Here is a 23,625-nt window from a genome sequence, read left to right as displayed (position 1 = left end):
TTTACTTTCACTGGCAAATGGTGGCCAACTATAATCTGAACAGATTACACCAATCTACCTTTCTTTGTCTCCTTCAATTAAGGCTTTTCTTCTGGTTCCTAAATACTGCTGCCCTCCAGGATTTCGTCTTGACCTTTATTATTCTTACTACACGGACCCGATGCACAAAGATTCATGGGGGGGGGGGGGGGGTGGGGAGGTCCCTCAGCCCGACCTGCACCCTCTCCAATCTGGGAGCCCTCAGGGGAGCCCTCTCCAATCTGGGATTTCTGTCTGTCTTTGCAATCATTTGAACGAATTGTCTGAGACCCCCAACCCAGTTTGGTTTGTTGCTTACAGAATAATAGAGGCATTTTTTTTTTCTTTGCTTCATTCATGGAGATTTCCTGGAAGTTTTAGGATATCTTCCCTTTAATTTTTCCTAGACACTCTAATTTTACTTATGTCTCTCATCTTTGCTTTCCCTCCATCCCCCACTGCAACAGTAACTTGCTCCAGGCTCACTTTGCTCTAGTGCAGTGGTTCTCAACCTTCCTAATGCTGCGACCCTTTAATACAGTTCCTCATGTTGTGGTGACCCCCAATTTCATTGTTACAAATTGAACATAATTAAAGCATAGTGATTAATCACAAAAACAATATGTAATTATATATGTGTTTTCCGATGGTCTTAGGTGACCCCTGTGAAAGGGTCGTTTGACCCCCAAAGGGGTCGCGACCCACAGGTTGAGAACCGCTGCTCTAGTGTCTAGGAGATCCGCCTGCCACCAGAACTACGATTCCCAGCATTCCTGGTGCTCCCTGCGCTCTGGCCTTCCGCTTCCGGTCCTGGGCCTGCCATAAGAACTACTATTCCCAGAATTCCTGGTGCTCCCGGCGCTGGGAGCAACTGAAGGAGCCACGGCCCCCAAACCTCCGGCTCTCATGCTCTGCTCTCTGCCTGGCGACCGAGGGAGCCACATCTCCCCGAGGGAGCGACCGAGGGAGCCATGTCCCCCCAAGCTGCCGACTCTCCCACTTCTGCTCTCTGCCCAGCACCTGCATATGCAAATTAACCCACCATCTTTGTCAGGTTAATTTGCATATTCACCCTGATTGGCCGGTGAGCATAGCGAAGGGACAGTCAATTTACATGTTTCTCTTTTATTATATAGGATTATATAGGATTGGAAACTACATCTACTGTCATGTAACTTAATACAATCTTTATGCCAAAAACAAATCTACATTTTAAAAAATATATATTTTATTGATATTTTACAAAGAGGAAGGGAGAGTGAAAGAGTTAGAAACAATGATGAGAGAGAAACATCAATCAGTTGCCTCCTGGACACCTTCTACTGGGGATGTGCCCGCAACCAAGGTACATGCCCTTGACCGGAATCGAACTTGGGACCCTTCAGTCCACAGGCTAACGCTCTATCCACTGAGCCAAACTGGTTAGGGCAAATCTACATTTTTAATCCTACTCAAGTTTTAGTTCCACATTTCCTGGCTGGACATTTTTAGTTTGCTATCTCATACCATCTTGTACTCTATAAAACATGACTTATTCCCTTAAATCAGCCTTCCCTTGGCTTCTTTTTTTGTTTATTAATGGTGTTAGCTTCCTCCAAGTCATACAACCACATTGTTTTGCCTCTTCCCTTTCTTTGGTTCCCTATATCCAGTCATCAAATTCTGTTGATTCCTCCTTTGCAGTATCTCACCACCCTTACTCTTTTTTTTTCTGTGCTACATTTACAGTTAAGGCCATCAGGCACTCAGATGTAAACTCTTGCAATGGCCTCTTACTTGATCTCTGCCTGCAGCCTCACACTCCCAGTAATAGTACACCAGAGTACTCTTTTCAACTCCTGCTTAGAAATCACCAAGTGACTACTCAACAGAGTACCAATTCCTAAGCCTAAGATTCGAGGTCTGTCTTCTAAACTACATTTCTAGTTAAAGTTTCCATTTCTCCAGCTAAAATTGATCTTGTTTTTGCCCAAAAACGTCTTATGTCTTTAGTACCTAGACTTTAGCTCACACCAGTCCCTTTGAGTGGAATATTTTCTCAAACCACCCCTCTATCAAATGAAATGCTACCCATTCTTAAAAAAACAATTCAAGCCCTAGCTGATTTGGCTCAGTGGATAGAGCGTTAGCCTGTGGACCAAAGGGTTCTGGGTTCAATTCTGATCAAGGGAACATGCCCGGGTTGTGGGCTCGATTCCCCAGTAGGGGGTGTGCAGGAGGCAGCCAATCAACGATTCTTTCTTATCATTGATGTTTCTATCTCTCTCCCCCTCTCCCTTCCTCTCTGAAATCAATAGTATATATATATATATAAAATAAGGGCACTGATTTGTCAAGAGCAAAATGCAATGTACTATTAAATTAAGGCACTGGACGGTTAAAAGAACATGAACTTTGGAGTTATGACAGATCTCAGTTTGAATATCCAGTTCTGCTACTTATTAGCTGTTACCTCAGGTTGGTTGATTAGTTAACCTTTTTGGGTCTCAATTTCATGAGTAAAATGAAAATCTAGCTTAGGATTCATATATTAATTAAGCCTGGTACATATTAGATGCTTGATGAATGTGAGATTGCTTACCTCTGCTTTAACAGTGAAGCACTCAGCTCTCTCATCCAGTCACACAGCTTTAAATACATACCATCTGTTTGCTGATGTCTTCCACATGATTATCTCTAGCCTGAATCTCTTCCCTGAGGTTGTAAAGCCTACTTGACTCCATTAGTACATGCCTAATGGATATCTCAGCTTAACAAAATGAACTGCTGACATACATCCCTCACTAAACCCATTCCTCCTTTAGCCTTCCCATTTCAGCAAACAGCAACTTACCCTTTTGTTCACTCAGGCTGAAACCTTGCAACCTTGCCATCATTCTTGACCTCCCTTCCTTTCAACCCAATCAATAAGTAATTCCTGTTCTACCTTCAAAATAAACCCAGAATCTGACCACTTCTTCCCATGTGTCCAAGTCAACACCATGTCTGGCTTGTTATTATAGTTGCCTCCTGACTGATCTCCCTGCCTCTGCTCTTGCCTCTTCCTTCAGTCTATCCTTAACACAGTATCCAGAGGGATTTTATTATAGCATAAGTCCAATCTGCTCATTCCTCTGCTCAAAACCCTCAGAAGGCCTCCAGTCTCACTCAACAAAAGCCAAAGTCCGACCAGAACCCATAGATCTGCTCACCCCTTCCCCACTCCACCTTTCTCTGACTCATCTCTGCCTCCACAAAGCTCTCCTTGGAACATCAAGCAAGTCCAGCCTTGTGGCCTTCATATAATACAGTGGTTCTCAAACTGTGGGTCGCGACCCCTTTGGGGGTCGAACGACCCTTTCACAGGGGTCGCCTAAGACCATCGGAAAACACATATATAATTACATATTGTTTTGTGATTAATCACTATGCTTTAATTATGTTCAACTTGTAACAATGAAAATACATCCTGCATATCAGATATTTACAATTCATAACAGTAGCAAAATTACAGTTATGAAGTAGCAACGAAAATAATTTTATGGTTGGGGGTCACCACAACATGAGGAACTGTATTAAAGGGTCGTGGCATTAGGAAGGTTGAGAACCACTGATATAATAGGTCCCTTGCCTGGAATGATCTTTCACAAAGAAGCTCAAGTCCTTCCTCATATTCCTTCTCACTTCAGATCTTTACTAAAAAGTCACGCTATCAGTGAGATTGCATATGTTCCCCTCACCCGCCACCAACCACACTTCCTGTTTTTTTTGTGTTTTGTTTTTTTTTGCTGTACTCTCCTCTCAGCACTTACTACTCTTTCAAATACTATATATTTTACTTATTTAGCAGTATTTGAAAACAGGGATTTTTGTCAAATTTTTCCACTACCGTACCTCAGTGCCTAGTACAGTTCCTGATACAAAAAAGGTCTTGAGACTATTTGCTGAATGGATGAAAGAATGAATAAACAAATACTTTGTATTCTAGGCGGTCAGTAAAATATTAAGCATCTATTATGTGGTCACACTGCATTGGGCAAAAAGGGGGATATGGTAGAAATTTTAAGAAGTGCTTTTTAACTCTTAAGGAACTTTCTAGGTAGAAAAGAAATATCAAAGAATGATGTTCTGTAAGTGCTAACTGCATGGAATAGCCAAGGTTGTAGTGGTTACAGAAGAGAGAGATCAATAATGATCAGAACATTTAAGATGAAGAGAGAAGAGAGAAGGAAAGGGCATTCCAAGGGAGGGGAATAATGTAGTAAAGGACACAGGGACAGGAAAGAACATGGAATTGTCACCTCAAGACTCTTTCCCCCCTAGGGGGGAAACAGTAGCAAAGATGAAAACGGGCAGAGCCTGAAATTGATATAATAGAAAAAAAATCAGTACGGTTGACTAGATGTGGGAGATGATGGAAAAGGTCGAATTAAAGATGGTTAAGCTGCTGCAATGGTTTCCAAACTATTTTTGCTGGAATAGCCCCTAAAAGAATTCTGAAAAACCGTATCTCCTCTCACATTAATATGCCATCAAACATTTGTAAGTATAAACAACAGCAAATGATGTGTGCTTTTGTTAAGTATATTGAAGATTTGCTTTAAGTACGTATGGAAAATGCCTGCCATGTAATCCAAATGGTAAACTTGTCAGCCTGATCAGATTTAGTTTTGTCGAAAGAGGTCTAACTTCATTTTTAATTTAAATGTATATGTTAATATTTCTGATGACAACCATCTTGTTTCCTTTTATTAAAAATATATTATTATTGATTTTAGATAGGAAGGGAGAGGGAGAGAGAGATAGTATCATCAAGATGGAAAAGATTCATTGATTGGCTGCCTCCTGCATGCCCCACACTGGGATCGAGCCCGCAACCTGGGCATGTGCTCAACCACTGAGCCATGCCAGTTGGGCCTTATTTCTTTTTTTAAAAAAATGTTTTTATTTATTTCAGAGAGAGGAAGGGAGAGGGTGAGAGGGACAGAAACTTTAATGGTGAGAGAGAATCATTGATTGGCTGCCTCCTGCATGGGGCATGTGCCCTGACCAGGAATCAAACGGTGACCTCCTGGTTCATGGGTCGATGCTCAGCCACTAAGCCACACCGTCTTATTTCTGAATTCCACTTATAAGATGGATAGATAAGGTGGATTTGGGACAGGGAATCTCAAAAGGAGGTTATGCCTGTCACTGCTCTTAGGAATTATTTGCTGATAAGTTTAAAGCCACTATGGAATTTCTAGTTAAAAGAGACAGTCTTAATCCCACTTCTAGAAACCAGAAATATCAATCAAAAAGGATATATGCACCCCTATGTTCATAGCAGCACAATTTACAATAGCTAAGATTTGGAAACAGCCTAAGTGCCCATCAGCAGATGAGTGTATTAAAAAACTGTGGTACATCTACACAATGTAATACTATGCTGCTATAAAAAAAGAAGGAACTTTTACCATTTGCAACAGCATGGATGGAACTGGAGAGCATTATGCTAAGCGAAATAAGCCAGTCGGAGAAAGATAAATATCACATGCTCTCACTCATATGTGTGACATAATGATCAACATAAACTGATGAACAAAAATAGAGCCAGAGACAAGAGGCAGGGAAGGGGGCGGTTAGAGATCAACCAAAGGACATGTATGCATGCATATTAACAAAACCAATGGATGCAGACACTGGGGTAGTGAGGGCTTGTCCTTGCAGGTGGGAGTGGACGGGTGTGTGTGTGTGTGTGTGTGTGTGTGTGTGAATTGGGGAAAAAAGAGACATATGTAATACTTTAAACAATAAAAAAATATTAGATTAAAAAAAAGAGAGTATTATCTGGAGGTTGTAATTTTTCTATACTATGGAATGTATTACCATAGGTAATGGGTATTTTGCTTTGGGCAATATTGGAAGGCCACATTCAGGATCTGTCTGCTCTTTTAATTAAACTTCAGTTAAATTTCCCCAAGAATCACAGACTAGAATATAAAATAGGACTGCTTTTGAATATGGATTATTTATAGTTTATTTTTATCAACTATTTTCACATAATTCTAACTTTATTATTTCTTCTTTGAAGACCTGTCACTCTGTTTTAAAAAAATATATATTTTTGTTGATTTCAGAGAGGAAGGAAGAGGGAGAGTGACAGAAACATCAATGATGAGAGAGAATCATTTATTGGCTGCCTCCTACACACCCCACACTGGGGATAGAGCCCACAACCCAGACATGTGCCCTGACTGGGAATCAAACTGTGACCTCTAGGTTCATAGGTCAACGCTCAACCACTGAGCCACACTAGTTGGGCTGCCACTCAATTTTTTTTCTATTCTTTCACCAAAGTGAAAAGGAAGACAAATACAAATAGGACGGAGGGTTAAGTCCTGGAGGGTTAAAAAGGAGGGTTAAGTGATAAGTAACTGGTTAGGCACTTAAAGCATAGAACTTACTGATTGCTGTAGATTATGGACATTTAGGTGGGGATGAAGCTACCTTTGGAATTTGTTCAGAACTGATCCTTTGTTTCTGTTTACCAGATTAAGCCTCTTGATAATAAGGGCAAGATGCTAATACACTTTCCACATTCTGACAATCCTCTCTAGTTAGAGCTGAATCATATGCTGAATGGTTATTGGATATACAGATATTTAGAACTGAAGAAGCCTTAGAAATCACTGACTCCAAACTCTTCATTAGACAGATAAGAAACCAAGGCCCAAAGGGGATAACTGGCATACCCAAGGTTAGTAGATCACAGCTTAAATTAGAATCCACATTACTTGATTTCCACTCTGATATTCTTGCCACATGCCTAAGTGCTTGGCAGGTACCTGAGAGTAAACCAGTAACAACTAGCTGTGTGCTTTTAAAAGTACAGCTGTATTATTCTTTGATTACTCAATAATCATCTATACTCCAGCACCTGTGTATAGACACATACACACCCATGTTTATTTGCTTATCTTTCTATCTAAAAGCATTTAGATTTCATTTTAACAACAAACTTCTCTCTCTCTCAAATCAATAAATTAAATTTAAATACCCCCACAAAACAAAAGTAATTCTTTATTTGCTCCATTTCAGTCAAGTGATCTTAGTAATAAGCAACACCTTTGTAAGCTTAGTGTTAGTGACTGATATATACACCTACTGACTGACTGGTGAAACCTGCTACAAAAGCTGAAAAGTTATGACACAACAAAAGACTTTACTTTGATGTCACCAATCCCCTTTATTGTCATGCCACAGGAACTAGACGCTCATAGGTTATCCCCAGTCTCTTAGCCCAGGAAAAGTTAGTCATCCATCAGTGGCAAGCCCACAGGAGTCTTTTAAATCTGATGTGATGGCAAAAGGGATGTCAATGTTATTATGTTTGAACACCTGGATTATAGTATTTGTCTATATTACTAGAGTTTGTTTAAATGGTCACATAGTTAGTTTACTTTATATATTTTTCCCCCTAAAAATTCTACAAAAACTTATAGATTTAAAGAATGTTAAAGCTAAAAGAGGCTAATGACTGGTATGCCTTCATTTTCATGGAACAGAGACAACAGATGTCCAGGCTGATGTTGAGGTGCTTTAAGACACTGAAATGCCTTACCAGGCAATTTTAGGCATAGAATGACACCCTTGTTGTCTGTATTCAGTGCATTTTATCACATTTTAATTCTTTTTAAGGTAGTAAACCACATGGTTTACTTCTATCCAGATTATCTGATAGATTCAGGTCACCTCATTTTATTGCACTTCACAGATGTGTTTTTTACAAACTAAAGGCAAGACCCTCCACCAGAAAAAATATTACAACTTACTTATTGCAATACTTGCTTTATTGCAGTGGTCTGGAACTGAACCTGCAATATCTCCCAGATATGTAGGGATATCCCTTTATTTGGATCAAGAGTAATCTAGTTTAGAAATTCAGTTCTAAAATGAAGGATAAAAATCACATGATCATATCAATGGATGCAGAAAAAACTTTTGACAAAATCCAATATTTATGACAAAAACTCTCAGCAGAGTGGGAATAGAGGGGTCATACTTCAACATAATAAAGGCTATATGTGACAACCTACAGCCAATACCATACTCAATGGGCAAAACTAAAAGGGTTTCCCTTAAGATCAGGAACAAGACAGGATGTCTGCTTTCACCACTCTTATTCAACATATTACTAGAAGTCCTAGCCACAGCGATCAGACAAGAAGAAAAAATAAAAGTCATCCAAATTGGAAGGGAGGAAGGTAAAACTGTCATTATTCACAGATGACATCATATTGTACATAGAAAATTCTAAAGACTACCAAAAAACTGCTAGATTTAATAAATGAATTCAGCAAAGTAGCAGGATACAAAATTAACATCCAGAAATTGATGGTATTTTTATACAACAATAAACTCTCAGAGAAACTAAAAAAAAGTAATCCCATTTACTATTGCAACAACAACAAAAAATAAGATACCTGGAAATAAACTCAACCAAGGAAGTAAAAGACCTGTACTTGGAAAACTATAGGGCATTGAAAAAGAAAACAGAGGAAAATACAAACAAGTGGAAGCATGTACCATGTTCATGAACTGGAAGAATTAACATAATTAAAATGTCCATACTACTCAGAGCAATCTACAGTAACATATTACTAGAAGTCCTAGCCACAGCGATCAGACAAGAAGAAAAAATAAAAGTCATCCAAATTGGAAGGGAGGAAGGTAAAACTGTCTACCACAGTGATCTTGAGAAAGAAGAACAAGGTTGGAGGGATCACAATACCAGATATCAAGCTATACTACAAAGCCACTGTGCTCAAAACAGCCTAGTACTGGTACAAGAACAGGCAGATAGATCAATGGAACATAACAGAGAACTCAGAAATTGACCGAAACCACTGTGCTCAATTAATATTTGACAAAGGAGGCAAGAGCATACAGTGAAGTAAAGATAATCTCTTCAATAAATGTGTTTGGGAAAATTGGATTGGTACATGCAAAAAATGAAACTAGAATACCAACCTACACCACACACAAGAATAAACTTAAAATGGACAAAAGACTTAACTGTATGTCACAAAACCATAAAAACCCTAGAAAACATTGGCAGTAAAATCTCAAATATCTCACGTAGCAGTATTTTCACCGATACATCTAGGGCAAAAGAAACAAAGGAAAAAATAAACAAATGGGACTACATCAAACTAAAAAGCTTTTGCACAGCAAAAGAAACCAACAAAATGAAAAGGGAACCCACTGTATGGGAGAACATATTTGCCAATGATACATCTGATAAATGGTTAATTTCCAAAATATACAAAGAACTCATACAACTCAATACCAGAAAGACAAACAATCTAATTTAAAAAATGGGCAAAGGACTTGAATAGGCACTTCTCCAAAGAGGACATAGATAGATATATGAAAAAATACTCAATGTCACTAATGACCAAAGAGATAGAAATTAAAACCATAATAAGTTACCACCTCATACCTGCCAAAATGGCTACCATCAGTAAATCAACAAATAACAAGTGCTGTTGAGGATGTGAAGAAAAGGGAACCCTCTTGCGCTGCTGGTGAGAATGCAGACTGGTGCAGCCACTGTGGAAAACAGTATGGAGTTTCCTCAAAAAATTAAAAATGGAACTGCCATTTGACCCAGGAATCCCACTACTGGGAATATAACCTAAGAATCCTGAAACACCAATCAAAAGGAATATATGCACCCCTATGTTCATAACAGCATTATTTATAACAGCTAAGATCTGGAAACAGCCCAGTAGATGAGTGGATAAAAAAAGCCATGGTACATTTACACAATGGGATACTATGCGGTTGTAAAAAAGGAGCTCTTAATCTGTGTGATAGCATGGGTGGACCTGGAGATTATTATGCTACCCGGACAGTTCTGAATATTCTTTTTTTAATCCTCACCCGAGGATATTTTCCATTGATTTTTAGAGAGAGTGGAAGAGAGAGGGAAAGACAGAAATATCACTATGAGATAAACACATTGATTGGTTGCCTCCTGCATGAGCTCCGACCAGGGCCTGGGCCAGGGAGGAGCCTGCAACAAAGGTACATGCCCTTGACCGGAATCGAACTGGGGACTCTTTGGTCCCCAGGCTGACGCTTTATCCACTGAGCCAAACCGAGCCAAATGGGCTAGGGCCGGACTGAATATTCTTTCACCTGGTTTTAAACTGTAAAATCCCAGGCTCAAGCCTCTAATCTGGGGAAGGGAAATTTTGGCCCAAAATTTAGCTAAATTAAGCCTATAGCAATTTTCAAAAATAAAGGTCTGTGAGTTGTATCCAGTACTCTCAGGGAAAAGCTGATTTCCCAAAACTGAAGCTACTAAAGCTTCAGTTTCAAGGCCCTTTAAGGCCACAGGGGTGGGGTGTGAGGTGGAGATGTAGGTGGATGTAGGAGGGAGCAATATGTTTATACTGACATATTTTTGTAAAAGTTGTAAGGTATTTTTGTATTTTTTTTTTCTTAAAGAAGGCCCCCAAGATTATATGAACTTCAGGTCATACAAATCCTGGTTATTTAAAAAAAATAATCTACCATCACAACAAAAGTAGGCATATGCCAGAAATTTCTGTTACTCTCAGAATTCCCAGTGGAGAAAGGGTTCTTTGGTCCTTTAATCCAGTTGTGACTTGATCTGGCCTAGGGTTGTCCAAGGGTTGCCCTGTCACACTGCCAAGTGGCTAATTAGCTGCTCTTTCTCCAATGCTCCCAAATACTTGTCCTGATAACTTCTTTTTTTGTGTTTATGAGTTGCTAAGTCTAATCTTTGTAAATACAAACAAAGTAGGTGAGACTTCTTTTTCTCAGCAGGTATTTCAGCAAATAAAACAATAAACTGTTACCCAGCTAAAATTTAATAGGAAAAAAAGATAATAGCATCACACTGTCTAGTTGTCGGTTGGGTCCTCTCTTCCTCTGTGATATACATAGTTCCTTTTTTTAAAAAATTAAAAAAAATTTTTTTTTTTTTTACTTATTTCAGAGAGGAAGGGGGAGGAAGAAAGAGAGATAGAAACATCAATGATGAGAGGGAATCATTGACTGGCTGCTTCTTGCCCATTGGACCGAGTCCACAACCCAGGCGTGTGCCCTTGACCAGAATCAAACCTGGGACCCTTAGGTCCACAGGCCGATGCTCTATCTACTGAGCCAAACTGGCTAGGGCTACATAGTTCCTTTTTATTCTTTTTTTTTTAAGTGTACAATTCTGTGGATTTAGTATATTTACGGTGCTGTGCAAACATCTCCACTATCTAATACCAGAACATTTCCATTGCCCTAATAAGAAACTCCATCCATACCTCTTAGCAGTCCACTCCCAATTCAACCCTCCTCTCATCTCCTGGCAACCAGCAGCCTACTTTCTATTTTTATAGATTTGCTTATTCTGGGCATCTATATACTAGTATATAAAAGCCTAAGTGACTGTCTGATCATTCCCCTGGTAGCTGTGATGCGCAATGACGACCAGGGGGCAGACGCTCCAACCAGTGGAAGAGGGAGCCTGATTCCTCGTGGAATCAGCCGTGGGTTAGGAGGCTGCTGGGGCACTGTCGGCCCTGAATCTGCTTCACCCGCACCCCGGACCCAGAGAGGAGGGAGCCCGATTCTGGAGTGTGTCACCTGAGAACCACCTCACAATCTGGGACCCCTCAGGCAATGTGGGAGAGCTGGTTTCTGCCCGATCCCCGCAAGCCAGGCTGAGGGACTCTACTAGTGCATGAATCTGTGCACCGGGCCTCTAGTTTCATATAAACGGAATCATACAATCTGTGGCCATTTGTGTCTGGCTTCTTTCACTTAGCATAATGTTTTCAAAGTTCATTCATGTTGTAGCATGAATCAGTACTTCATTCCTTTTTATGGCTGAATAATATTCCACTGTATGAATATAACATTTTGTTTATTCATTCACCAGTTGGGGTACAATTGGGTTGTTTTCACCTTTTAGTTAATATAATAATGCTAGGAACATCTGTATACAAGTGAGCATATGCTTTCAATTCGTTGAAGTATACTGTATAACTAGGAGTGGAATTGCTGGGTCATACTATAAATTGTTTAATTTTGAGAAACTGCCAAACTGTTTCCACAGTGGCCATACATTTTACATTCCCACCAGCACAGCATGAGGGTTCCAATTTCTCTACCTCCTTACCAATGCTTGTTTATTTGCAACTTTCCAAGTGCTTATTGGCATTTGTATGTTTTCTTCAGACAAATGTCTATTCATATCCTTTGTCCATTTTTAAATTGGGCCATTTGTCTTTTTATTGTTGAGCTATGAGAATTCTTGATATATTCTGGATACTAGATTCTAATCAGATATATGATTTGCAAATATTTTTTTCATTCTGTGGGTTGTCTTTTCACTTTCTTGTGTCCTTTGATGCACAAAAGTTTTTAATTTCGATGAAGTCCAATTTATTCTTGACCATCCAAGCTGGAAACAATCAACTCCTTTCTGTATTAGCATCTCAATATTACTCTAAGATTTAGGAAGAATCTTCAAAAAGTAAAAAAATAAAATAAAATAAAAAATTTAGAATAAGATAAAAATATGAATACTTTATTATTATTATTTTTTAATCCTCACTGGAGGATATTGGTTTTTAGAGAGAGGGGAAGAAGGGAGGGAGGGAGAAAAGGAGAGGAGGAGAGAGAGAGGGAGAGAACACTCATCAGTTGCCTTCCATACATGCCTCTATAGGGGATCAAACCCGCAACCTAAGTATGTGCCCTGACCGGGAATCAAACCTGCAGCCTTTTGGTATACAGGATGATCCTCCAATCAGGTGGGCCCCACCGGCCAGGGCTGAATACTTTAAAAATATAAAACAAGAGGGTAAGACTTGGAGAAATTTGGAGCTTCTAATGAGATGATGACCTGGATTCCAATAATTACTGTTAGGCTCTTGATATAAATAATATAAATGCACGCTATCTAGGAGCTCCCATGTTTAGCTTTTGTTTCCAACTCTTTCAGAAGGGCCAATGAAGACTTAGGAAGTAGAGTCAGATTACCCTTTAGCTAAAGAATGAGGATTTCTAGTAGCCCTTATGGTTCAATATTTTTGGCCAGCGCCCCAGTATATTTGTACTCAAACTATAATCAATTTTTTCCACTTTGTCTGAATTATATGCCATAGGAGCCTTAAAGCGTACTATTCCAGTTGGCCTTTTCTTGCTGGCTCGCAAAGGGAAGTTTTATATTTATGGATAGTAATCCAGAGTGGTGTCCAAGTTTATCGGAGTTTAGAATTGCTATCATAGCAGAAACTGAAAACCTCAAGCGCTATATAAGCCATATCCATTTACCATGTCTACATGGATGCCACTTCTCATTAGGGCATATACAAATATACAGCTATTAAAACTTTAACATCCTGGGACCTCAGATCTATATATAATATATACATATGAATCCTCAGTTTTTTAAATAGTGAATTTGTGTGTGTGACTTAAACAACTTAAATTTATTCTTTCACGAGTCTGGAGGCTAGTAGAGGAAATCAAGGTGTTGGCAAGGTTGGTTCCTACTGGTGGCTTTGAGGGAAAAGTGTTCCATGCCTTTTTCCTAGCTTCTGGTGACAGCTAGTGATCCTTGGCATTCCTTGGCTTGCCTTATTTCTGGCTCTTTTGTCATATGGCCTGATCCATGTATGTCTATGCCTCTGTCTCTCCTCTTATAAGGCCTTCTTAGATATTGGATTTAGGACCCACCTTGGTCCCATATGATCTCATCTTAACTAATTACATCTGCAAAGACCCCATCTCCAAATAAGGTCACATTCTGAAGTTCTGGTAGACTTGAATTTTGAGGAACACTATTCAACCCAGTGCAGACCCCTATGAAGTTAAGGTCTTTCATGAAAAACATTTGAAGATTATGCTTTCATTTTTTAAAACTTCATGAATTAGTACAAAGAGCCATCCATGTGCTCTAAGCCCTTGGAAAGCCTGGTGTGGCACCACAGCAGATCTGACTACACTGTTAGGCTTCCAGGAGTAGGTCTAGTCCAGGTGGAGTTTGTCAAGCAGAGGGGAAGGTCACCTTGCCTCTGGGGTTCTCTCCTGTTATAATGAATTATCTGCAAAATTACTATCTTACATTAATATTTTATGTAGCAGATAGGATCATGTATACTTTTCTTATGAAAATGCCATAGCAACATGAATACATGTATGAAAGCATCTTTAATGGACAAAAACTTTTTTATTTTTAAACAGCCTATGGTTAGAGTGGGGCATTTAAATAATCTACATGATGACTTTATGTGACTCAAGAACAAAACCTGGGTCTGACCATTTTTGACCCAATTTTCTACCCACTTTCTGACAAACTGTCCCTATGTTACAATGCAATGACATTTCTATCAGAAGCTTCTCTTGCTAACAATTATGGTGCATTGTACTTAAACAGACTCTTTCATTCAAGGTGTCCATTGTTTCATAAATCTCAATTACCTTCATAGGGAATAGGGAAGAACTTAGATTTGAAACCAGGCCATTTTAGGCCAAAGGGAGATTCTTATCCAGAAATTATCCTTATTTTTAGTGTCTTATTTGCCCCCCACCTTCTCATTTTGAAAATAGGGAGAAATAAATATTTATACAACATCTTTTGGGCTATACAAGTTATAGAAAGGCTTTGATGTTCTCTAGGAAGCTATTATTGCTTCACCAAGAGAACTCCAAGTGGGTCCTAAATCTCCTTGACTTCAGCAACTGCTAGGAAAATGTCAACACACACACACACACACACACACACACACCTTAAAAACTCTACAAAGACAGTTTGCTTAGAACAACTCTCCTGGCAGCCCTAAGTAGGACACGTATTTTTGTTGAAGCTACTAGTCACAATTTATGAATTGTATTAAGAAATGTGAAGTGATCAATTAGGAGAATGCTGTATTGCTCAAGGTGGCTGATGCGAAACAGAAAAGGAAATATGGAACTAAATAGTTCCAACAACCTTATGAAAAAAATGCCTCTATATTTAACCTTCTCATCAAAAGTGTGAAACAGAATGGTGTAGGTAATGATAACAATTATGATAATAAAAATGATGATAATAATGTGATTCAGTAATAAAAATAATGTTTGAAGAATAATAAGAGATGCTTGCAAATGGAAAAACTAAGCCATAAAGAATCTGAGAGCATTTTGTTTATTCCAAAGATCACAAGTTACAATGACATTTCAAAAAGTTTAAGGTACTATCAGGACATCAAGTTTTACAAAACAGATACTTGAAGAAATAGAGTTATGTGCTACCTTAACAATGGGGATACATTCTGAAAAATACATCACTATGTGATTTCATCACTGGACAAACATTACTTACAAAGAGCCATCTGTGTGTGGCTCTAAACAAATCTAGATGGTATAGCCTATTACATACCTAGGCTACAGCCCTGTATAGCATATTAGTGCACAAAACAATACCTGATTAAATCAAGAGAAAATGACACAATCAAGAGACACAGTAAACACAACGTATTAGGCTGCTGCTGGCATTACACAACATAGTGTTTTACAGAAAACTTTTTTTTCATAAGTAGAGAAGTACTCTCTAAAATATAAAAAAAGTATAGTATAATAAATTCATAAACCAGTAACATAGTTGTGTATTATCAAGTAGTATCTACTGTACTAACTATATGTGTTGTACTTTTTTTATATGACTGACAGCACAATAGGCTTGTTTACACCAGCATCACCACAAACGTGAGTAATGTTACGATGGCTACATCATTAGGAATTTTTCAGTTCCATCATAACCGTACCGGACCACCACTGTATATGTGGTCCATCTTGAATGAAACGTTGTTATGTGGAGCATGAATGTTCACTAAATCAGTGATCCTCAAAGCTTCAGGGTAACTGTATAACCTGGAGGGCTGTAAAACAGACCACCGGGCCCATCCTCAGGGTTTCTCATTCAGTAGGTCAGGGGTAGACTTGAGATTTGCATTTCTAACCAGTTCCTAGGAGATGCTGATGCTGCTGGTCCCAAGACCACACTTTGAGTCTCCTTGGAAAGGAAGGAGATGAATACTTATTGAGGGAAGAGAAAGAACAATTATTTAAAACTACCCTGGGGTAGGTTTGGTCAATTTATCTCATTTAGTCCTCAAAGCATCTCAATGAGCAATGAAATGCATCTCAAACATGAAGTTTTGTGCAATGTAAGATTCTGGAATGTAGAAAATGCTTTTCCAGGCAAGAGGAGAATTAAAAAATCTGTACAAAGGCTGCAGTTCTCTAGAAATAAGAAATTTATATTATTTTTTAAAAATCATGTAAATTTTGCATCTTGTTTCAAAATATTGCTGCTTGTTATGAATTAAATATAATTAAAAAGTATTTATCAGATAAATTGCCTAACTCTTGACCTCAATTCTTTAGTAAGATTGGCCTTTGGGAACATGAGGAAATGAATGGCTGAAGTTTAGTAATTATCTATTGTGAAACAGGTAGTTCATATTTAATCCAGAATTTGCACTTAGGCCTGCAGGTCTCTAAAAACAATGCACATTCTACCACCTTATCCTGTTTTCCCACCGTACCCCTCTCCTTCCACCTGAAAGGTCTACTGAGTTTTTCTCTACTGTTCCTTTATGAATCCTTTATTGTTCTGGCCAAAATTGAGTACTGCTGTTCCGCAGATGTGTCTCACTCTTCCTCATCTTCACGTATATACTCATTATTCTCTGCAGCTGGAAAGCTCCCCCTTTTATCTTAACTTGACCAGAATCTTCCATACCCTATAAGGTCCAGTTGAAATGCTATTTCCTTTTTAAAGACCAAATTCCATGTTTTAAAAGGCTGTTGGACTGCCTTGGCCAGCGTGGCTCAATTGGCTGGAGCATCGTCTCATATACCCAAAGGTTGGTGGATTCAATTCTCGGTCAGGGCACATATACAGGCTGCAGGTTCCATCCCCCGGTCGGGGTGCATGTGAGAAGTGTGAGGAGTAACCAATCCATGTTTCTCTTTCACAGCAATATTTTGTCCTCTCTCTAAAATCAATCAATCAGTCAATCAATAAAAGGCTGTTGGACTGAACACCTCCAGTGAGTTCTCATGGCTGTCCAGACAGATTTAATATCAGTGGGTATGTAATTATTTTTGTTAAATTAGCTTGTGCATATAATCTCATAGGCCTTAATTTATACATGCCTCTGCAAAGAAATGATTCTATTTGACATTAAAGTTATACTGGAATTCAAAACATGAAGTTTTGTGCAATGTAAGATACTGGAGTGTAGATAAGTAATTGGAAAAATATATCTAAAAGAAATCCCCAAATAGGAAGATTTAGCTTATGGTGAAATTTGTGGCTATGGATTAAAATAAAGGTAGTCTAAAAAGGTGGAGTATATCTAGACTTTTAGAATTGAAAAAGGGGACTTGAAAGTCATTTAAAAAATCACCCCCTAATTTTTTCCACCTTTAAAAAAATTATTTATTGATTGATTTTAGAGAGAGGGAGAACATTGATTTGTTGTTCCACTTTATTTATGCATTCATTGGTTGCTTGCTGTATGTGCCCTGACTCCCACAACCTTGGTGTATCTGGATGATGCTCTAACCAACTGAGGTACCTGGCCAGGGCTTAATCACCCCCTTATTTCATAGTAGAATTCTTGGACCCTTCTTTTTATTATGGTCAGAAGTCCCATTTGTTTATGCTGTTTAATGTCCATCTAGCTTATCTTTGGTGTCTTTACATTGTCATTGCAATGCTACCGGAAGAAAGCCTTTTGCATTGAAAACTGGACTTAGTTCTGAAGGGCCAGACCTGACTTTGGTCCAAAGGGAACTAAACTGTAAAACCTCCTTTGATTTTAAATGTTGCTAACTCCAGTGATGCTAATTTTAAACCTCTGAGGAATGAATCCTTACCCCCAAGTGCAATTTTTGATCAGTCTAACAGCCAAGCCACAGTCCTGGCCGAGGCTAGAGAACACTCATACTAAGCAGGGTGGCCATCTGCTCTATTTGGCCACCTCCAGCTTTGGAAGCTGAGATAGCTCATATGCTGATTACATCTTGGTTTAACCACACAGAGTGAAGAGAGAAAAGATATCAGGGCATTTATCTTTTCCACTCCCACATGCTCCTCCCAATTTGCATTAGGTAAAAAGCAAGGACTCCAGAATTGGGTAGAAATGGGTGTGACCTTAGGCAAGTCACTTAACCTCTAAAGATGATTCCTATTTGCACAAAGGAGATAACAGTACTGTAATAATCTTATGGGTAACTGGCTGGTTTAGGTGGGGCACTGTTGAGCATTTCTAACAATGTCTGAAACTGGTAGGTAGCAAACCCTTAATAAATGTCAGCTATCGTTATCAACAAAGGAGGTAGCAATATACTCCATCAACATGAATTAGGTTCTATTATCTCCTAAAAGCTTTTCCATAGCATTTTATTCCCTCCCTGATTCAATTATGATATCAACATGATCTCCCAAAACTGTATCTTTAGCTCAACTTATTTTTTTTTAATCCTCACCCGAGGACATTTTTCCATTGATTTTTAAAGAGAGTGGAAGAGAGAGGGAGAGATAGAGAGAAACATCGAAGTGAGAGAAACACATCGATTGCTTGCCTCCTGCACGTACCCCGACCAGGGCCTGGGCCAGGGAGGAGCCTGCAACTGAGGTATGTGCCTTTGACTGGAATCAAACCTGGGACCCTTTGGTCCGCAGGCTGACGCTCTATCCACTGAGCCAAACCTGCTAGGGCTAACCCAACTTCTTTCCTGAGCTTAAGATTAGACTTCACAATTCTCAACACACCCAGAGGTGCCCTTAAAACCTAAAGCAAATCTAAAATTAGATCATTACCTGGCACTGAACAATGTCTGACTTTCCTCTTGATCTCGCTGCATATGTGAAAGATACTGTCATTTTTCTAGCTACCCAGGCAGACGTGTTTTTTTTTTTTAACAACTTCTTTATTCTTCATTTAATCAGTTGCTAAATCATTCATTCACACATTGACTTACTCAACAAATTATTTATTTCTAACAAATAAGTACCTTTTCTATAAGTCAGATACTGTGTTAAACTCTGAGTATATGGTGGTAAACAAAACTTACATGGTTTCTATCCTCAATTTCAAATATATAATTACAAATTAGAATGTATACTTGGAAGATTTCAGTCAGTATGAGGAAGTGCAACAAGGGACGTACTTTAAAGAGTGTCAGGAAAGAACTTTCAGAGGAAGCGACAATTTGAACAGACAATTTGAAAGATGAAAAGGAGTCTATCAGGTGAGTAATAAGTGAAGAACTTTCTAGGCAGCGAGATGAGCAGGTGCAAAGGCTCTGAGGTAGGAAAGGGCTTAATGTCTTTTCTAAGAAACTGAAAAGAGGCCAAGTGGTTAAAAGGTTGTGAACTTGCTTGAGATGAGGCTGGAGCAGCAGGCAGGGGCTTACCAGCCACATATGAAAGCCTCAAGGGTTCTGAGTAGGATAGGCATAGGATCAGACCACCCTGGCTGCTTTTGGAGAATGGACTGGAGGGGGCAAGTACAGAATTAGAGACCAGTCAGGAGACTATTTGGGTGGTTCTGGTGACTTATGGTCAGTGGCTGTGGTGATGGGAGAAAAGTGGATGTCTCTGAGACACAAGTTGGAGGTAACATTGATTGGACTTAGTGATTGGGATGTGGGGAGATGACAAAGCTGATTCTTGCGTTTCTGCCATGAACAGCTTTATAGGTGGAACTGTTTAGAGTCTACCTCTCAAAAGATTCTGTATTCCGAAAATACCCTTCTTTTTCCTCATAGTGCAACTGCCTTGCTTCCAAATCATTATAACTATTTAGATTGTGTTTCTTCTCATTAGTTTCCCTACCTCTTGTCTATGTCCACTTCAAATTACCCTTCACTGTATTATCTTCTATTCACCTTTCAAATATTTCCAATGGTTCCCTATTTTCTACTTAATTAAGTACAAACTCCTTACCTTTCCAGTCTTATTTTCCACCACTTCTCTACTTAAGTCCTGCTTTAGTCAAACTGGACTGGTTGCTGCTCCTTGAAAGTGTCATGACACATTATTACCTCAGTGCTTTCGCTCATGCTGCTCCTTCAGTCTTATCATCTCAATCTGTTGAAACCTTATTCAACTCTCAAAGTTCATTACAGGTCCAATTTTTAAATCTCATAAAGCCTGGTAATTATCTTATGACCCTCGGATACCTACCTTTTATTGTGGTTATTAGAATACTAACCTCATGCTCATTCCCTACCCACTAACAGACTGCATATAATGCCTTTGAGTGCATAGGTCTATTACTCATACTATACCACTGCCCTTGCCCAAGCATAGTGCTTCACTCACTGTAGGTATATTTTATTGAATTTATTTGAAACAATTCATGTTATTATGCTTAAAAGTGATGAGATCCCAGTTGTTGAAAAGAAGATGTTTCCCAGTAGCATTTGCCAGCACCAGGGCTCATAGCAAAATTCATCTTCCACCAAATTCCCTGCAATCATACACAAGACATACACACACCCTTTTGATAGAGTCTTCTGGTTGTTCACAGTACTCCGAAGTGGCAATCTTCAGGAGCTTGCCCTTTCCTTGAAATACTGAATATTAAAAATTACAGTCTCTAACTTGGGATTTTCAAGCTACTTGTTATATTCCATTAATGGGTCATGAAATAAATTAGTAAGTCATAAACAATACTAAAAATAAAAGAGAAAATAGCTAAACACACTGCCTCCAATAAGGATAAGTAGTATTTCTTGGAACTTTTGTTTAAAGTACATGTTTAGCCCTGGCTGATGTGACTCATTTGGAGTATAGTCCCATGCACCAAAGGGTTAAGTTGCCAGTTCAATCCCCAGTCAAGGGGTATACAGGAGGCAACTGATTGATGTTTTTCTCCCCCCCCTCTCAAAACAATAAAAACACATCCTAGGGTAAGGATTTAATACATAAAATACATGTTTACACATATGTGTGTATTGGATCATGAGGTAAAACATATTTCTTACCATGGGTCAGAAGGGGTATGGTATAGAGAAAACAATTTCCCAGTCAGTTGTATGCCCTATGATAGTACATAGCAATAGTCCACCAGCACAAAAAGGATGAATTCCAAGTCTTAATTCCAGCTCTGGCTACATTTAATAGGCTGCCCCTTATAATTTGTTGCTGCTTGTATTTATAGTTGAGAAATCAACAGTGAACTTCCTAACTAATGTAAATACTCCTAATTGCCAATCCCAATCCCAACAAATAACTGGGTCAGAAACAAGGTTGAAGGAGTGGGAAGTTAAAAAAGTTAGCGTGGCACAGAGAACCCTAGATGGGGGTGCTGATAAATTTGGGTTGGGTAATACTGAGGTCACACAACCTAAAGCCCCTTCCACCTCTAAAATTTTACAATTCCACAAGGGAGGGAAAAGGCTACCTTTATTTGGAAGAAATAAAGATCATCTTGGTTTGATATATAATAGGTAAAAGAAAATGATATTAGCTAAGGTTGTTTAAATATGAATTAATGCCTCTTCCATTATCTAGATCGGGTTAACACTCTTAGGTGATATTATATGTCAATGTCTCTACTGACTACTACTGGATAAATTCCAAACTTCTTTCTGGCATTTAAGACGTTCCACAACTGCCCAACTTCATCTCAAACTTCTTACTGTTCAGTTCTCTAACCCTCGGCTCTTCTCCCAGTCATGTTTGCTTAATTCTTCCCCACCCCTACTCTCCTAGCTAAAGTCCCATAACCTTCATAAAACCTTCCAACGACTCAAATATTTATACATCAAATCTTGACCTTTGAATTTCTACAGGATTTTACAGCAATCCTATCAAGGAGGCACCATAGTTTCCATTTCACAGGTAAGAAAATTGGGGCCCAGACAGGTTAAGTGGCTTGCCCAGGGTCCCACAGTTTCTAAGCAGCATGCTGCTTCCACATATTAAAAAAGCCATGGAGGAAGGAAGCAGTAAAGAAGCCTATAAACCAGTGACAACACAGCTCGTTGTGACACAAATTCAGATACACCACATCCTTTGAACCATACAGGTAATGAACGCTTGGGGTAGCACGGGTAGTTTATAAGGGGGTTGTCAGTCCTGTTTCCCAAGCCTAGTGTTAGGACGATATTCCAGGGTAAATGACAGGTGGGTGGTTAGGGAGAAGAAAAGTCATATGGTACAAGAATCAAATATTAGAAATGGGACAGGAAAGCGATGAAAGTGTAATATAAGCGGGCCATGCACAAAACAGAGACTCAAAACAGGGGCTGCGGAGGCCCACAGAGCTAAAATAAAATCCTTAAGTTAGGGGGCCTCTGCTGCCGATAAGGAGCGCGCCTGTGAGGGCTGATACAGCATCGATAACAGACAGCAGTGCACATGGCCAAAGAGTAGAACTCCAGAGCGACAAATAAGGGCAGGTCGTGGGGACACCGGGAGGGTGGTGGCGCCAAATGAAGGGTACAGCTGGGGTCGACGAGAAAGGTGAAGAGGTTCAGAGGGCACAGCAGCCCCGGACGCCAGACAAGATCTGCCTTTCAATAAATAGCCGGTTGGTGTGTTTTCGCATTCACACATGCACCCCACAAAGCCCTCCCGCTGGCTCCGGGAAGACGGGGAGGTTCCGTCCCCATTCCCCGCGGACTCCGCGAGAGGGCGGAAGGAGGCACGAGGGTCCTTACCCAGGAAGATGGAGATGATGAGCCGCAGCGCCTGTTCCGACGCGCCCAGGGACGTCGCCAAGTTGTTAAGGCTCAGCTCCTGGAAACCCCACTGCAGCACCCTGGTCGGCTCGGTCGCGGTTCCCACGTCTCCCTCAGCAGCAGACGCCATCTTAGCTCCGGGCGCCCCCAAGGGACCCCTCAGCTCCGTGCGCCCCGAATGTGGGCACAGCCCTGTAGCTTCACCCCCAATTCCGGCCCGGAGCCCGCCCCGGAGCCCGCCCCCGGCGTGCGCATTGGCTGCAGACCCGCCCAGTGGCTCCAGACGCTCCCGGCTATTGGTCGGTCCCACCGGGGGGCGGGGCCTAACGCAGCAAGGTAGGCAGAGGGCGGGGCGGAACGTTTGCAATGCAAAGGTGACTCCGGCCCAGAATGAGCTGGGCGCTCCCCGGGGGGCGGGGCTTGGAATCGGAAACTAGAGGAGTGATTGGAAAAGTCAGAAGCCGAAGGCGAGGTGGTGGTACAACTCGGTTCTAACTGTTCAGGGGAGGAGTCGGTGAGGGCGAATGTCCGGCCGGCTCGTGCGCTGCCTTCCCATTGGCTGGGACGGAGCAGGCGAGAGTCGGGGCGGGGGGGCCTGTCCTCCGCCCGCAGGGTTACTCGCGGTCGCAGGCGCGCCGGGGTTACTGGGGCATGTAACGGAGAGGGCGGGAAATTCTGCTACCGCCTCGCGAGCGCCTCCTAACGGAATTTCCGGGCCATTCTTAAGCCGTTAGACCCGCCAGAGGGTCTTGGGAGAGCCCAGCGGCCCCGAACACTATTTGCCTGCTCCTTTTATTTCATGCAGCCCCTGTCATGTAATTTTCTATATGAAAACGTTACCTTCCCCGGAGAGGCGGTGAAATTAAG

At 40.3% G+C, this 23,625-nt stretch overlaps 1 protein-coding gene across 2 annotated transcripts in view; it reads right to left on the bottom strand.

The window, feature by feature from the left end:
* LPCAT3 (lysophosphatidylcholine acyltransferase 3) overlaps positions 1-22,983 on the bottom strand; it is a 36,599-nt gene extending 13,616 nt beyond the window's left edge. For both annotated transcript variants that reach the window (XM_005873654.2, XM_014545645.1), the window contains exon 1: positions 22,738-22,983. In XM_005873654.2, coding sequence (XP_005873716.1) covers positions 22,738-22,888 — 151 coding nt within the window. In that variant the 5' untranslated portion in view covers positions 22,889-22,983. The remainder of the gene's footprint in view (positions 1-22,737) is intronic.
* Positions 22,984-23,625: the final 642 nt, after the last annotated feature.

Source organism: Myotis brandtii, unplaced genomic scaffold (assembly GCF_000412655.1).
Source record: "Myotis brandtii unplaced genomic scaffold, ASM41265v1 scaffold417, whole genome shotgun sequence".
Lineage (NCBI taxonomy): Eukaryota > Metazoa > Chordata > Mammalia > Chiroptera > Vespertilionidae > Myotis > Myotis brandtii.
Note: the sequence above shows the minus strand (reverse complement) of the source record. Positions and strands in the feature narration are given on the sequence as shown.